Here is an 18,836-nt window from a genome sequence, read left to right as displayed (position 1 = left end):
TCGACCTGTCCTCTACAACATAGGGTGCTTACGTGGTATTTGAAAGTGAAGATACTTTTGGTTATGAATTCAAATGTTAGGGATAAAATCAATCTCTTTGAAAAATTCATTTCAACTATTCGTATCAAATAAAGAATATAACACTTGGAAGTTGAAGAAAAGTATTCAAATAAATAACATGTCTTATTTTTTCAATAATCCATATTTATAGCAATGAAATATTATTGGATATCGTTCCTCCCAAGTATGATATATGATCAATTACATCTGCCTTTGTTCAAGGCAAACATTTTAATCTGCCAAGCTTCAGGACATCATAGGTTATGCCATTAAACCATGAGTTGTAGAAAGCATCTCAACTCATGGCTTGGCTCTGTGATAAGCACACTCCTCTAGCCCAACACCATTCACAGGTAGATCATCTTCAGGGAAGGGGCAATGCGTTATACGATCTGGATATTCCGGAATCTGCGCACAGGGAGTGGGCGTCACGTGACTCGATACGCCCTCCACGTCGGTGCAGTTCCAAATCGGCTTCTTCGACTTCACCACCTCCGCCGTCACATTGTAGATGCATATTCCGGTGAAGGGCGCGCCGGGAATCCCCTCCAGCTTCGCGGCCATGGTCACGTTCTCGGCCACCACGTTGCTGTAACTGATATTCTGCACCACCGGAATGGCTTTCGGATCAAATTTGTCGTCCGGGTGCTGCCCGTAGGTGCCCGTCATCCAGAAGACCCACTTCATCGTGTGCAGATTCATTCTTCTCACGAATATGTCCTTCACGTAAGCTCCCCTTCCGATGGTCGTCTTGATCCTGACGCCGGATTCGGAGTGGATGGCCGTGATGTCTTCGGCCCGGACATCTTGGATTCCTCCCGACATCTCGCTTCCCAGGGCGATGACAGCGCTCGTGGGGGAGATGCAGGTGAGCCGTCTGATCACTATGTGTTTGCTTGACATGTTGAATGCAATCCCGTACTCATCCCAACCGCTTTTAATGGCGATGCAGTCATCGCCTGAGACTATGTAGCAGTCCTCAATGCGGACATTGGAGGATGAGTCTGCGAAGAAGAGAGAAACCACCAAAAAGAATCAATCGAAACAGCAACTTAGAATCTACAACCCAACTAAATGTAGGTACGATATCCACCTGGATCGATCCCATCAGTGTTGGGAGAGTTGACCGGTGCAAGAATTGTGATGCCTGAGACGATTACGTGGCTGCACAGTGCATTCATTCACGTTAACATCAGATTGTAACAATAGAATGGAAAGCAAAAGAAGCCTTCAAGTGTTCTGAAAGTAGATTATTAATATAAACCTGCTGTACACTGGATGGACATTCCACGATGGAGAGTTAACCAATGTAATGTTGGAAATCAGCACTTGTTTGCAGTACATCAATTCAATGAGGTATCCACGAGTGTAATTGAGTTCTTTGTTACGGAACATTTTCCACCAGGTTTCACCTTGTCCATCGATAGTTCCATTATTCCCTAAAAATAACAATAAAACTTGTTAGCATCACAATCAAATTATATTCTGTTCCCCATCTATGATGCAAACAAGTTAGATGATGATATAGTTATATGTGTCTTCTTGTCAATCAAAGCACGCCAAAACATAATTAAATGTTATAGTTTTTGACTAAAAATAATTTTTTTATCTAAATTTTAGGGGATCATGGAATGACAACACGACGCAGGCTTTATTAATTTAGAAGTAATGTGATAGAAGTACTGAAAATATGCAACGTATATACTACCTGTTATGACCACATCGGTTAGGTTATATCCCATGATGAGATTACTGTATCTACCCCCAGCCGCATCTCTTCCTCTACCGTAGGAGGGCAAAGGGTCAATGATCGGCCACTCGTTGATATCCTGCACAAGCATATCACCATGATATGAATTGTCTTAGTTGATGCAGATTGAACAAAAGAATGTCATTCTCAATTAAAACTTATTAATTTTGGAGCGTAATCTTCAAGATCTTGAAATTTGAAAGGAAATTTTTTATGTGGATTGTAATCCAAGATTATTGATGTTCACATACAAGGATATGACATACAAGAGAAATAATAATAATAATAATAATAATAATAAAACAAAACAAATATTACTGTTTTCTTATTTTGAGAGATCAAAGTAGAGATACTAAATAGTCAAAAATCTACCATACAAATTGCAAATATTTCAGAAATTAATATTATCAAGACAAATTTAGATTTGTAGTGGCTTAGTTCACTTCTTTTCCCTCATCAGTCCAAAGCGGTGACTATGCACATCGGATTAGACTTGTGAATTCTCCTTGGAGATGAGATGAAGGAATTTCAGTATGTTGATTCGAGCTAATTATAGATTATTTATACTGCAAACTAGAGTATGCATAACTTTAGATAGTTATATTGTCCTTGGTTGAAAATAACATGTTTGTTGAGATAGTCTGGTCTGCTCTAATAAACTTAAATGGATTAATTATCATCATATTAAGATTAATTTGTTTCAAGTTGGCCCTTATAGGCTTGTGCAATGGTTGCTACGTTCTTAATCATGACACCAGACCTATTTGTTATCATTATAATATTTTCAACCCTATTTGTTATCATTATAATTTTTTGGCTTGATCCTTTGGCATATTTTTTTTCTGAAATTATTGTTACTCTAACAATACGTTGAACCATATCATGGGAATTTCTTTTTTAATTGGTTCTTACATTAACTGATACAGTAGCCTTGTAACTAGTATCACATCCAACTAGGGTAAATTGCAAGATTATACATTTTTAATACTTATTTTGTTTTATTGAACTTCTGAATCTAAGTCGTCATATGAAAAAAAAATATAAAGAGTGAAAAAGAGAATCTTTTTAGATTGATATATAGTGGGTTTTAGATCCGAAGATGGTGTCCCTGTAGATTTTATAAAGTTCTTTCCAAATGACATCGAAAGATATGCATTGTAGATCCGATATATTATTATTTAATTTTAATTCTGAATTAAATTTTTTTCATATTACATATAGCATATTACAGATTTTATGTTTACAATTGATATCAGAACCTAAGTTCTTAAGATTAAATACCTTAGATATTTTATTTTCTGATTTATTATGCATAAATTATTCATGTATATTATCGATTTAAATTCTTATCTAAATGTGAAAAAAAAAAAAATTTTCATTGGTGCTCACATCATCTGATACCATAGCCTTGTATAATATAGCATCTTTCCATAGGTCTTTCATCAGATTGCACCCTTTTAACACTTTCATTTTTTGTTGGACTTCTATAATGTTTTATATAGGATATATTTTATCGACGAGAATGCCTTGCATGTTGATCCTTTTACTTAGCTTGTGATAAGATTGGATCTACCAAGTTCGTGCTCCTTGATAGGCATTTTTTTCTTCTTTCTTTGTGGTAATATCACTTTCGTTAAGAAGTTATAACATGGTTCATTTTTATGTTTTAGTTTAAATTTATTTTTCTTTCTTGCCTACGTCATGATTCTTACCTGGCTTTCTTAACTAACATTATTTGCCCCTGCAGTACTTCTTATATCATGACAATATAGTTTATCACATTAAGGCATGAACTACAATGTGATGATATAATGATTAGTGGTAATTGCTAGTCATATTACTAGCCATTCGTAGAAGTGGTATATAATTAAGTTTTGTACGTGATGTAACAAATGATTTCAAGAGAAATAAATGATTCAATGATATAATTAAATAATAGTATTAGTATAGTATGATTTGAGAGGAAGTAGCAGGATCCACTAGAACACTAAAGTAGAGGCATATTGAATCAAGAGTAGACATAAATATTTTTATAATAGTCTTTTCGTTCTATCCTCGCTTATGAAAGGTCAAGCCAATACCATAGCTATTGCAATGCAAAGGGCTTTACTTGAGAATTAGAAGGAACATGTATCCCATGTGCAAACTCTGAGAAAGTGTTGCATGAATATTCTACGATAATAAGAATTGAAGAATCGATACATAAAATTTTACTAAATTTGAAAGAAATTGTATTGAGAAGTAATATATATAGAGTTAGAGATGCATCCATTTGCATAAAGGGCCCTAAATACATAACTGCTCCAGATATCATCTCACCACCTTATGTGGATATAGTTGACACAACACAACATATAACTAACCTGACGGAATCAATTGATTTATATATTAGATTATACATTAGGTGAGATCGTGAATAACTCTCAAAATAGAAGTTATCTTAAAGATGATATGTCTATGCCTATTCGAAATGTGAATCATAGTCTTCATTCTTATGAGAATGGGAATAAAAAACAAGAGATGTAGATGAATGGAAGTTTAACTTCTATGGAAGCACTTCTCGTGATTTAATTGATTTATTTTATTCATTTCTTACATGCAGAGGAAGAGGACATTAATTTCAAATAAAATAAAAATAGGTTTACTCTACCCATTTTTACCTTCCAAGATAGATTAACTAATCTAAAAAAAATAAAAAAAATTATATTGACATGTATTTTTATTGACCAACCATAATTACATTCTAAGGCGAATAATTGTCTCAAAAGATCCAATATACACATATTATTCGACCCTTTAAATAAGAGTCAAGAAGATCCTATGAGAATTGAATATGTTCACATAGAAGATGTAAAAGAGATATTGGACACTCTACAAAAGCATTTCACAATTGATTTACCTAAGAATAAGTTTTCATTTTAAATCCATTACAATTATTTCATCTTCTTTTTCTAATAAAAATTGAAAGAAAAATCTGTAAAGAAAGAAGAAATTTTATTTTTAATATTTTTGGCACAATATGTATTTTCATGAAATAATCATAATCAAATTAATGTATCTAAGAATAGTAACTTTGAAGTCACTATTCTTAGATACTTATATCCAGGTATTTCACAGTTGAATTAAGTTAAAAAATAATTAAAGTTAGCGATTTATCAATAGATAATGTTGCCCCAATACCTAACCAAAGAGCTACTAATCAAAAAGACTATTGTAGCTATTGGATGATGAAATAGATTTTAAAATTTATTAATATTCTTAAAAAAAAGTGCTGTCAATAATTTCATTGGTATTGAAACCATTAAAAAAAACACCTAATAACTTATTGGGCATTGTTTGAAGTATTTATAATACAGAACGAAGTACCATTTGGGTAATATTTTCAAAGCCTATATTACTAATGATGGTTCTAGAATTACCAAGCCTATGCAATAGTGCCTAGAATTACTACTGAAAAAAATATAAAATATCATTGGGCCATGCGGGTTCTCCATAATAATTATGCCCTATCTCTTTAGCTATTTTAGCTCTTAATATAGTATTATTTGATACGACATATTTTGGGGCCAAGATACGTCACATCTGAAGCCACACGTCAAGTCAGAACCATACCAAGAAGCTGTTCCACATATCCCATCCCTCGAGAGTCAGCGGTCACGCTGAACCAATGTGCTATTAACCCTTGTACAAAAGTATAAAGCCACTGGCCAGCATCCAGCCAGATGGGAGAGGAGGGAAGAAAAATAGAAAATAATCCACCCACTACTGACTTGCTCATCGAAGGGGCCAAAGTCGAGGATCACCCGACGAGGGCCGTTTTTGTAGGCGAATGACCACTCGCGATCCGCGAGCGTCTCAACCCGGGGGTCGCCATCCAACGCGCAAGGACAAGCCGTCAATCAGCCGGAGCCCGACCAATGCCAACAAGCATCGCTTCCCGAGGGCACGACCACCTCGTCATCCAGCTCACTCGACAGAAGGCTCCCGACATTGACCCGTGGACCAAACCATGCTAACTCATCAGCCATGGCATACTTGTTCACTAACATTTTGGCGCTAGAAGGAGGGCCATGTCATAGAAGCATGTCGTAGAAGCTCTCCCCGAGGGAGAACCACCGACCGGTCTACCCTCCGTTGAGCCCGAAAATCAGTCCCTACCCACCCTCGGAGATGGGGGAATCTCGACCTCGATGTCAGATTGCTATTGGCACCTTTTCAATGACCCGGGGTTGTCGCCCCTCGAACTAACCACGGGACCCTCGGCTGTGACACCCGAGGCATTCCTCAGCCTGACCAAACAAGTGCAAGCCATGGTGGGCATGATGCAGACGCTCGCTCCGCTCATTCCTTAGATCATGTGGCTAGCAGCTCCCCCAACTGACCCGACCCGACAGAGGCTGAGTGGGTAGCAAGTCGAGATGGGGGAAGCCTGAGAGCAAGCAAAAGACCCAAGAGGTCCGCCCGAGCAGAGCATACCCGCACCCTGCTAAGTCACACTACCCCACTTCGAGCCTGACACCGTATCGTTTGACTTGGCGGACGACTCGCTTAGGGCCCAACTGTCCCGGGTCAACCAATGCCTGGACGAGTTCTAGCGCGAGTTCCAAAAATCACCAAGCGAGTCTAGCGAAGGCGGCTCAGGCTGGTCCCCTTTCATACAGGAAGTACAGGACAAGTCGGCACCCCTCAACTTTAGGCTGTCGGCATTGGAGACATATGACGGCGGCTCCGATGCCGCGGAGCATGTCTCCGCATTTTGGGCTCAGATGGCCCTCTGTAGCACCTCCGATGCATTGATGTGCCGGGCATTTCCGACCACACTGAGGGGACCGGTACGAGCGTGGTTCAGCCGACTGTGCCAATCTTCAGTCTTGTCCTTTGACTAGCTCACCAGGGAGTTCGAACAGAACTTCCTCACCAGCGTGCGACCTAGGCCTTCCATGGCCACCCTGCGAACTTCCTCTTAATATAGTATCGTTCTAGTCAAGTTTTTTTGTTATTGGGATAGGTGAATTCTTATGGATCCACCCTCCGAAGGAACCAAATATGATAATATTTCATCATTCGGCTCGAACAAGAATGAAATGTGTTAGGATCGGTGCGGCACTAAGAGGGGGGGGTGAATTAGTGCAGCGGCTTAAAACGTTGGTTTCAACAAATCTTTCGTACGATAAAAATTAGAATCGGAAGTGCTTAACTTGAAAGCATATTCGCAAAGTTGTGCAGTAAATGTAATGAGGAAATAAAGCAAGTAAGAGGGTTTGCAGTAATGTAAATAGCAGTAATGAAATGCAAACCAGAGATTACGCCGTTTTTAAAGTGGTTCGGTCAAGTGACCTACATCCACTTGCGAGGCCCCTCCTCGATGAGGCTCCCACCTTCCACTAGCAAATCTCTTGAAAGGGAAGGGTAAATACCCCTCTTACAACTTTTACAAGCGGTTCACTCTCTTACAGATTTTCAGCAAGAAAGAAGGAGGTGAAACACTAGCAAATTGAAAACAAGAAAGGCAAAGACTCTTCTAAGACTTTTCTCTCAATCACTTGCTGCTCAAAAAGTTGTGTTCTCAGCTGAGACTTGAGGGGTATTTATAGGCCTCAAGAGGATTCAAATTTGGGCTCCAAAAATTTGAATTCTCTTATGTTCCCGATGCTGGCGGTGCCACCGCCCAGCCAAGCGGTGCCACCGCCCAGCGCTCGGGTGCTGGACGGTGCAACCGCCCAGCCAAGGAGATGTCACCGCCCAGCTCTCGGGTGCTGGGCGGTGCCACCGCCTGGCTCTCCGGTTCACTGGTTTGGCTTAATTTTAGCCCAAACCAAATCTGACTTTGGGCCCAGTTGGCCCCTAACCAGGATATAGGATTATCTCTTAATCCTAATCCTAATTACAAGTGAACTACATAACAAAACACATCCTAAGCAAGTTTTCAACCGCGAACGTCGAGTCTTGTTCCTGCGAGCTTTCCGACGAACTTCTTCCGACGGACTCCCATCAAGCTCCCGAACTTGTGATGACTTTAACGAGCAGCCGAGCCTTCTCGGTGATCTCCGTGAACCTCCGACAATCTCTTCAGCGAACTTCCAAAAATTCCGACAGGTTCCCGATTTCTTCTCGGTTGGTTCCGGCAACATCTCCGACGATTCTTCGGACTCTTAAACGTCCATCGAACTTGACTCCGGTATCCGTGCTTTATGTTTTCTAGTTATCGTAGTTAATCCTGCACACTTAACTCAATAATATGGATTAGATCAATTAACCCACCAATTGATTATATCATCAAAATCCGAGATTCAACAATCTCCCCCTTTTTGATGATGACAATCAATTGATGACGGAGTTAAACATAACTCCCCCTATCTATATGCCATATTATGAGAAGATAAAAAACACTTGAATTCCATCCCATTGGATTCAAGCATAACCCGATAAGTTCTAACCGTAGAGCTTATCGTAATCCTCATTAAACAATAGTAAGTACGAAACTTCGATAAAAATCATAAGTTAAATGATAAGGGACGAATTTTACTACGACAGAAGATAAAGATTTTCAATATAAATTTCATGATATAGATGTAAGGCATGCTTTCAATATAATCAATCAATCTTGTGATATTTTCAAGGATTTTGCAAGGCATATAAGTCATTCATATCACACAAGTTTTTGTAATTCATATAAGTCATGCTATCGATATGGTGTAAGTCATCACTTCTCCCCCTTTGTCATCAACAAAAAGAGACAAGCCAACTAATTGATGATCATTGAATCATTAAAAAAGTTTAGCATTTAAAACAAAATTCATCATTCAAATTTGCCAGAAATAGTTTATCCAAAAGAAATCATCATTAATGCAGATCAAAACAGTAGTTATCTAAAAGGAAGGATCAGTTATCGTTCAAACGATGACAGCCTTTGAACTTGCTGTTAAAAGTAAACAGAACATAATAAAAAGATACATCAATTTAATCCTTAGGAGGTAATCCACAGTGCTGATACATGATATCTGTTTTTTCATTCATTTGTCGTAGTGTCTTCAAAATTTCAACTTGTTGATTTTGAATTTGTTCTTGCTATGATTTGATCTGAGACAGTTCCGCCATAATGAGATCTTCAGAGGAGGAAATAGGAGCTGAAGGTGCTGCGCCAAAGGAACTAGGAGGAGGAGATTCATTTCCCATAAGAATTGGTGTTTCGAGGTGTTCTATTGGTGGAGGAATTGGATCAGTCCTTCTAGGCTACCTAACCCATATGCCATTGCTAAATGTGCACCTAAGTCTTTTCAGTAGGTTTTTATTTATTATGTTATATCGATCATTTTGAATAGATTCTTCATCGGGTGGGATGCAAATATCATAGGCATGAAGAAATCTAGTGATTAACCTCCCATATGGCAACATAGTATCTTTAGCCATAATATCCTACATGTGTTGCCGAATTGAGTACCCAAAGCAATTATGCTGACCGGTCATAATCCAATACATGGTACTTATCTCTATTTGACTTATTTCGTCAAGATGAAATTGTTTGGGGAATATGATGCTTGTGATAATGTGATGAAGAATTTTAGAGTTGAAAGGCAGTAAGTGTTCACAGCTCTTGGGTAGGAAGCCAAGGTTTGGATTTGCAAAAATTGTTTCTGCGGCTTCGGTATAGGTTGCTCCTATTGTATTGACGTCCCATTTACCTTTAAAATAGCATCCCCTATTTTTTTCAGTTATGCCAATTACCTCACAAATAGTGCTGTCAAATATTCTAATGGGTGTTCCTAGAAGGTAAGTGCTTAGGCTATCGTTGTCCTCATATAGGTTGGCATAGAACAATCTCACTAGCCGCGGATAGATTGGTTCATCTATTTGTAGTAGAGGTAGAGCTTCTAGGTGTGCAAACCACCTAATGAGATCTAAGTCCTCTAGTTCATCCAGATCAACGTATTTTCCCTTATGGACACATCGTGTTTCAAATTTTGGAAAGCTAAGGGCTACCTCTTTTGATCTAAAAAGGTCATGGTTATATGAATCTCCTTCAATCCTTTTTCTCTTTGATCTCTTAGGAGCCATTTTCTAGACAAGATGATGATGAAATTGTGAAAAATAAACAAGGGAAAGAGAAAAGAAAAGAGGGATTTCAAGTGTTACCTTATGGAGATTATGTTGAGAGATGGAGAGCTTGGACCACCAAGAATCCTTCTCCAATGCTTCTAAGAGTTAGAATGAGGGTTAGAGGGAATGGGAGAGGGTTTTGAGAGCTTTTTTGTCGGGTTGGGGGCGGTGTCACCGCCGGCCCTAACCCCTCGGGTTAATAAGGGTCACTCGGTCGGTGCCACCGCCAAACCGAGTGGTGTCACCGCTTGGCGCTCGAGCGCTCAGGCGGTGCCACCGCTGGCATCCCGCGGAGGAAGAAAAAAAAATTTTCTTCCTCCCTTTTGTTTAGCTTCTTCCCTCAAGATAATAAGTTATACTTTAATGGATCATTTTGAATTGAAGAAGAAGGAAGAAATCAAATTCATAAAAGAAAGGAAAAGGACGAGTCATTTTTCGTGAAGCTCATTTTAGGGACAATTTAACATGCCTAATTCCCTTCGGATGAATTCAAATTGGTCTTCATTTAAGGCTTTTGTAAAAATATCTGCTAATTGATGCTTTGTGTCAATAAATTCTAATACCACATTGTTGTTAAGGACATGATCACGTATGAAATGATGCCTAATGTCGATATGTTTAGTCCCAGAGTGCTGAATTGGATTTTTGGTGAGACATATGGCACTAGTATTATCACACTTTATAGGAATATTTTTCAAGTGAATTCCATAGTCTTCTAGTGTATTTTTCATCCAGACAACTTGCGCACAACATGCACTTGCAGCAATGTACTCGGCTTCGGCCGTAGATAGAGCTACTGAATTTTGTTTCTTAGATGTCCAAGAAACAAGTGCATGACCTAAAAACTGGCATGTTCCAGATGTACTTTTTCTATCTATTCTGCATCCGCCAAAATCGGCATCTGCATAGGCTATTCAATCGAATTTATCTGATTTTGGATACCATAGTCCTAAATTTGGAGTTCCTTTAAGATACCTAAATATTCTTTTAACACTCTTAAGATGAGATAATTTAGGATTAGATTGAAACCTAGCACAAAGTCCTACACTAAACATAATATCTGGTCTAGTCGCGGTGAGGTAGAGTAGACTACCTATCATTCCCCTATATGTTTTTTGATTGAAATTTTCACTATTTTCATCCATATCTAACTTAGTCGCAGTACTCATAGGGGTGTTTATTGCTTTTGAATTATCCATGTTAAATCGTTTTAACAATTCTAATGTATATTTGGATTGGTTAAGAAATATACCATCACTAAGTTGTTTGATTTGTAATCCTAAAAAGAAAGTTAATTCACCCATTAAACTCATTTCAAATTCATGACTCATACATTTGGCAAATGATTCACATAGTGATTCATCCGAAGAGCCAAAAATAATATCGTCAACATAAATTTGCACAATAAGAAACTTATTTTTAAAATGTTTAATAAACAATGTAGTATCAACCTTGCCTTTGGTAAAATTATTTAAAATAAGAAAGGAACTAAGCCTTTCATACCAAGCTCTAGGAGCTTGTTTCAAGCCATAGAGAGCTTTAGTCAATTTGAATACATGATTAGGAAGAAGAGAATTTTCAAATCCGGGAGGTTGTTCGACATATACTTCTTCGGAAATAAAACCATTCAAGAAAGCACTTTTGACATCCATTTGAAATAGTTTAAAATTATTACTACTAGCATAGGCAAGGAGCATCCTTATGGCTTCTAATCGAGCCACGGGAGCGAAGGTTTCTTCATAATCGATACCTTCTTCTTGGTTGAAACCTTTGGCCACTAATCTAGCCTTGTTTCTAACCACGATACCATTTTCGTCTTGCTTATTTCTAAAGACCCATTTAGTACCAATGACTAAATGGTCACTAGGTCTAGGAACAAGCTTCCATACCTTATTCCTCTCAAATTGATTCAATTCCTCTTGCATTGCAATAACCCAAAAATCATCTTTTATGGCCTCGTCAATGCATTTAGGTTCAATTTGAGAAAGGAAGGTGGCATTAGCACAAAAATTCTTGAAAGAGGAACGAGTTTGAACCCCTTTTGATGTATCTCCTCTAATTAGCTCCTTTGGATGAGCATCTATATACTTCCATTCCTTGGGTAAGGAAATTTCGAAAGAAGGTGCATCCAAGTTGCTATTTTGAGGAGGAGGTTCATTTAAATTCAAATTATCAAAACCAAGATCATCATCAAAATTATTTTTCTTTAAATTAGAAATTTCATTAAAAACTACATGAATAGACTCTTCTATTACTAACGTTCTTTTGTTAAAAACCCGAAAAGCCTTAGAAACGGAAGAGTAACCAAGAAAGATGCCTTCATCGGATTTAGCATCAAATTTTCCTAAGACATCTCTTTCATTCAAAATAAAGCATTTACAACCGAAAACTTTAAAATAGGAAATATTTGGTATTTTGTTATTCCACAATTCATAGGGAGTTTTTGATACAGATGGTCTTAATAAGACTCTATTCATGATGTAGCAAGCCGTATTTACGGCTTCGGCCCAAAAATACTTAGGTAAACTATGTTCATTTAACATAGTTCTTGCCATTTCTTGTAGGTTTCTATTTTTTCTTTCAACTACTCCATTTTGTTGGGAATTCCTCAGAGTGGAGAAGTTGTGATTGTATCCATTAACTTCACAAAAATTTTGAAAGTCACGGTTTTAAAATTCGCCACCGTGATCACTCCGAATTGATGAAATCATGAAACCTTTTTCGTTTTGAGTGAGTTTACAAAATTTAGAGAAGCACTTGACGCAATCACTTTTGTGGACTAAGAAATAGGTCCAAGTGTACCTAGTATAGTCATCCACAATTACAAATGCATATTTGCTTCCTCTTAGACTTGTTGTGTCAATTAGTCCGAATAAGTCCAAATGGATCAATTGTAGTGGTCTAGTGGTGCTAATTTGATTTTTTGGTTTGAAACTAGTTTTTATTTGTTTACCTAGTTGACATGCATCACATACTTTGTCCTTAGTAAACTTCATATTTGGAATCCCTCGTACTAATTCTCTAGATGAGATCTTAGATATTAGTTTCATGCTTGCATGGCCTAATCTCCTATGCTAAAGCCAAGCATCATCATTTAGAGCGGAGAAGCACATTTCATTACTTAGTTCATCAAGGTTGATGGTGTAGACATTATTTTGTTTTAATGCAATCATAGTCAAGTTATTGTTTGGTTTTTCGATAATACACATATTTGATTCGAATCTAACGATATAACCTTTATCACATAGTTGACTAATACTCATGAGATTATGTTTCAATCCATCAACTAGTAAAACATCATCAATGGAAAAACTAAATTTGTTACCAATAGTTCCCTTGCCAATGATTTTGCCTTTGTTGTTGTCTCCGAAGGTGACGTACCCTTCTTCTTTGCTAGTGAGCATAGAGAAATGAGATGGATCTCCAGTCATATGTCTTGAGCATCCACTATCGAGATACCATCTCTTGCTCCTAGCTTGTGGGTTTGTCTACAAAAGAGGATGACTTTTAGGTACCCATTTGATTTTGGGTGCCTCAAAAATTGATCCACTAACTTTGTTATTTATTATTGAATCCTTTATAGTTCCTTTAGGAACCCATATTAATTTTTGTGAACTAATTTTCCTAAATGGACATTTGTAGGCAATATGTCCGGATTTGCAACAGAAGTTGCATTTCATATAAGAGGAAACATGTAATGTAGGTCCTTTTATGAAAGTGGTAGGATTTTGATGTAATCCTTTTACAAATCCAATTCCATTTCTATTTGCGACGTGACCCTTGTGTGCAAGGATCATATCTAATCCTTTGCTACCAACCTTAAACTTGTTTAAGGTTTCTTTAAAAAGCAAATTTTCATTTTTTATTGCTTCTAAATGCTCACACTTAGAGCATGGAGGAGTTTGAAGACTATCAAACTTATCTTGTAGCAAAGCATGCTCTTTCTTTAAGATACTTAACTTCTTGCTAACAGTTCTACATTCATCAAATAATTCATGAAAAGCGATAGAGAGTTCTTCAAAAGATAAATCTTCATTAAATAAATCACATACCTCTTCTCCTAAAGCCATTAGCGCGTAATGAGCAACTTGCTCGGTGTTGGACTCCTCTTCTTCGGACGTGCTTGAATCATCCCACGTTGCCTTGAGCGCCTTCTTCTTTGATGTTCTCTTTTTGGCTTGAGGACAATCGTTCTTGTAGTGTCCCGGTTTTTTGCATTCATAGTAAATCACTTGGTCTTTCTTTTGTTCAAATTTATTTTTTGTATTATTTTTAAATTTGTTCTTTCTTAAATATTTTTTAAATTTTTGAGTCAAAAGTGCAATGTCATTGTTACTGTCCTCATCACTTGATGTTCCTTTCAAGTGGTCTTCTTGTGATTTGAGTGCCATATCCTTCCTGTTCTTTGTAAGGGGGTTCTCGAGCTCGTCATGAGCTTGACATGTCATTTCGTAGGTCATTAGAGACCCAATGAGTTCTTCAAGAGGGAATGCTTTAAGGTCTTTGGCCTCTTGAATGGTCGTAACTTTTGGATCCCAACTTTTAGGAAGGGATCTTAAGATTTTAGTTACTAGTTCAAAGTTAGCAAAATCTTTACCAAGAGCTTTGAGTCCATTGATGACATCCGTAAACCGGGTGTACATGTCTCCGATGGACTCACTTGGTTTCATTCGGAAAAGTTTGTAAGAGTGCACAAGGATGTTGATTTTGGACTCTTTCACTCGGCTAGTGCCTTCATGAGTGACCTCAAGAGTTCTCCAAATATCAAAAGTTGAATCACAAATTGAAATATGATTAAATTCATTATTGTCTAGTGCACAAAACAAGGCATTCATAGCCTTTGCATTTAAAGCAAAAACCTTCTTCTCCGATTCATTCCATTCGCTCATCGAAAGAGAAGATTTTTGAAATCCGTTTTCAACAATAGTCCAAAGCTCGAAATCCATAGAAATGAGGAAGATCCTCATCCGAGTCTTCCAATAAGTATAATCCGACCCATTAAACAAGGGTGGACGTGTGATAGAATGACCCTCATGCATGCTGGAGTAAGCCATCTCTCTTGGGTATTAAACCAAATATGAGAGTGAGCCTTGCTCTGATACCAATTGTTAGGATCGGAGCGGCACTAAGAGGGGGGGGGGGGTGAATTAGTGCAGCGGCTTAAAACGTTGGTTTCGACAAATCTTTCGTACGATAAAAATCGGAATCGGAAGTGCTTAACTTGAAAGCGTATTCACAAAGCTGTGCAGTAAATGTAATGAGGAAATAAAGCAAGTAAGAGGGTTTGCAGTAATGTAAATAGCAGTACTGAAATGCAAACCAGAGATTACGCCGTTTTTAAAGTGGTTCGGTCAAGTGACCTACATCCACTTGTGAGGCCCCTCTTCGATGAGGCTCCCACCTTCCACTAGCAAATCTCTTGAAAGGGAAGGGTAAATACCCCTCTTACAACTTTTACAAGCGGTTCACTCTCTTACAGATTTTCAGCAAGAAAGAAGGAGGTGAACACTAGCAAATTGAAAACAAGAAAGGCAAAGACTCTTCTAAGACTTTTCTCTCAATCACTTGCTGCTCAAAAAGTTGTGTTCTCAGCTGAGACTTGAGGGGTATTTATAGGCCTCAAGAGGATTCAAATTTGGGCTCCAAAAATTTGAATTCTCTTATGTTCCCGATGCTGGCGGTGCCACCGCCCAGCGCTCGGGTGCTGGACGGTGCAACCGCCCAGCCAAGGAGGTGTCACCGCCGAGCCAGGCGGTGTCACCGCCTGGCTCTCCGGTTCACTGGTTTGGCTTAATTTTAGCCCAAACCAAATCTGACTTTGGGCCCAGTTGGCCCCTAACTAGGATATAGGATTATCTCTTAATCCTAATCCTAATTACAAGTGAACTACATAACAAAACACATCCTAAGCAAGTTTTCAACCGCGAACGTCGAGTCTTGTTCCGGCGAGCTTTCCGACGAACTTCTTTCGACGGACTCCCATCAAGCTCCCGAACTTGTGATGACTTTAATGAGTAGCCGAGCCTTCTCGGTGATCTCCGTGAACCTCCGACAATCTCTTCGACGAACTTCCGAAAATTCCGACAGGTTCCCGATTTCTTCTCGGTTGGTTCCGGCAGCATCTCCGACGATTCTTCGGACTCTTAAACGTCCATCGAACTTGACTCCGGTATCCTTGCTTTATGTTTTCTGGTTATCGTAGTTAATCCTGCACACTTAACTCAATAATATGGATTAGATCAATTAACCCACCAATTGATTATATCATCAAAATCCGAGATTCAACAAAATGAATGGTAAAAATAGATCCGTATAAAATCTTACTTTTCATACATATCTCCACATATCATATATAATGACTCTATGGAAGAAAAGATTTACTAAATTCTATTTTCCAGGGTTGCAACTAATTTAGTTCTTATAGGTAAATGCTCGATATCCAAGTTGGCTTATGAATTTGATCATAATCAAGTGTTTTTTGGATTGTCTCATTTTTTTTATTGGTGTTTATTCCCCTAATATCTTGATTTTTTTACGTACAAAATATTTACTTATTACTAATAAAGTCCAACCTATGTTCTTCCTTAGATCTCTTATTTCACTCTGATAGTGTTATAGATTTGGATAGATGAAGAGGAAATGAATATGTTTCTATACTATAAATAAGGAAGTGGAATAAATACAATATTGAATCATCGGAGCATATCAATAACGAATGAAACATTTCGGAGCTTATCAACGGCGTATGTAATGTTTCGGAGCATATCAATGATAAATGGAATATTTCAGAACATATCAATGGCATATTGAATATTTCAAAGCATATCAATGGCGTAGGAACATTTCAAAGGCATAGGGAGCATTTCAGAACATATCAATAGCGTAGGAATTATTTCAGAATATATCAACGGCATATGAACCATTTCAGAGCATATCAAAGAACGAATACGAAACAGAAGCTGAAACGTCGTATTTGACGTTGCATTCATATCTTTCTTATCCTAAGCGCATACATAAATACATGACCAAAGCTCTGGATATCATATCAAACATACAGAAAGTGTAGTGGGACCATAGATAGAATGTGATTCATCCATTTCTGAATGACCACCAGACAAAAGTCTCCCATGTTTGGGAGCTCCATCCACCCATGTCTAGGTGAAGTCAGAGGGGGCCGGTAAAGTATCGCAAGCTCTATGCATAATTCCCTTTACCATTTCTGGCAAAGGTTCACAGTATCCCATAAACACCAAAGTACAAAAGGACAGTATGAACAATAAATAGCACATATCGGAAGCACATGCAGAACAACAAAACATACATGCACCTTTACGAGTCAATACGATGCAAGCATAATCTTTCACAAATGTATTCAGATTTGAAAGGAAAATGAAAGCAAGAGTATTCAAGGATTCCAAGCAATCACAAATAACTCAATTTAAATAAGAAGGTTAGATAGAATTCAATGTCCAAAGGAATGAAACTAGAATAGGCACATATCGAAAGCAAATGTGGAACAATGGAATATACATGTGCCTATATGAGTTAATACGATATAGCATAAACGTTACACAATAGTTTTCAAGAATGTAAATAATTTTAAGGACAAGAGCATACAAGAATTCAAAGCAGTAATATAAAGCTCAATTGGACAAGAAAGCTAAATGAAATCAATTTCCAAAGGAATGAAACCAGAATATGTGAAATCGACCAAAGCTCGATTTCTAGCAGAATTCGAGAGGCACATTGAACAAATGATTCAAACTATCAATCATGCTCCAATATACTCAAGAAAGCTATTGTGAAAGATATTTCAATCTTATTTCAAATAAAATAATTTTCGTATGAATCGAAGTTTTCAACAAAGAGTTACAATAGATATAGTAACCCAAGATCAAAGAACAAATCTCAATTTTATAAAATTCACAGGGTCAGTTTCAATAGAAAACTGGGCAGGCATTTGGATTCTAAATCTTTCAATCTAGGTGTCAAATGAAAGATCTACGTGTCTAGTTTAAAATAAAATAAGTTTGGAATAAATCAAAGTTTCCAACAGGGACTTATAGGCAGTTCAGTATCAAAAGGTCAGAAATTACGATCCCTGTTTTGCAGAATTCGTAGGCATACTTGAAACAAAAGTTTGGAAAGGCAAACTTACTCCGAATTCTTAAAATAAGCAATTAAAAGAAAGGATTATGAGTCTATATTCAGATCAAATAAGTTTTGTCCAAATCAGAGGTTAGTGCATAAAGTTATAACAATAATTAGGTAGAAAGGTCAGAATCTCAGAAGTTTCATAGATTCAAATCGTTACGTCTAAACAGGAGATATATCAAATGCAAGGCTAGAACAATTCAAAGTTCCTCATATTCAAAGCAAATGTAGAGATAAAATTACAGTAAGTAAAGGTTAGGACACTTGCAATAGGAAAGATTAGAAAGCTTGCAATAGGAAGGATCGGAACACTTGTAATAGAAAGGATAGGAATACTTGCAATAGAAAAGCTTGCAATAGGAAGGAGGAATGGGAATAAGAAACAAGAGATGTAGATGAATGGAAGTTTAACTTCTATGGAAGCACTTCTCGTGATTTAATTGATTTATTTTATTCATTTCCTACATGTAGAGGAAGAGGACATTAATTTCAAATAAAATAAAAATAGGTTTACTCTACCCATTTTTACCTTCCAAGATAGATTAACTAATTAAAAAAAAAATTTATATTGACATGTGATTTAACCAATCAGAATTACATTTTAAGACCAATAATTGTCTCAAAATATCCAATATACACATCTTATTGGACTAACCATGGGACCCTCGACCGTGACACCCGAGGCATTCGTCAGCCTAACCAAACAAGTGCAAGCCATGGTGGTCATGATGCAGACGCTCGCTCCGCTGATTCCTCAGATCATGTGGCTAGCGGC

At 37.6% G+C, this 18,836-nt stretch overlaps 1 protein-coding gene across 1 annotated transcript; it reads right to left on the bottom strand.

The window, feature by feature from the left end:
* Positions 1-360: 360 nt before the first annotated feature.
* On the bottom strand, positions 361-18,779 carry LOC135594711 (probable polygalacturonase). Its single transcript, XM_065085176.1, has 5 exons — positions 18,717-18,779; positions 1,769-1,889; positions 1,325-1,499; positions 1,154-1,224; positions 361-1,064 (listed from the first exon to the last, which is right to left on the bottom strand). The coding sequence occupies exons 1-5, from the start codon at positions 18,777-18,779 to the stop codon at positions 361-363; spliced, it is 1,134 nt and encodes a 377-aa protein (XP_064941248.1).
* Positions 18,780-18,836: the final 57 nt, after the last annotated feature.

Source organism: Musa acuminata, chromosome BXJ1-2 (genome assembly GCF_036884655.1).
Source record: "Musa acuminata AAA Group cultivar baxijiao chromosome BXJ1-2, Cavendish_Baxijiao_AAA, whole genome shotgun sequence".
In the NCBI taxonomy this organism is placed as follows: domain Eukaryota; kingdom Viridiplantae; phylum Streptophyta; class Magnoliopsida; order Zingiberales; family Musaceae; genus Musa; species Musa acuminata.
Note: the sequence above shows the minus strand (reverse complement) of the source record. Positions and strands in the feature narration are given on the sequence as shown.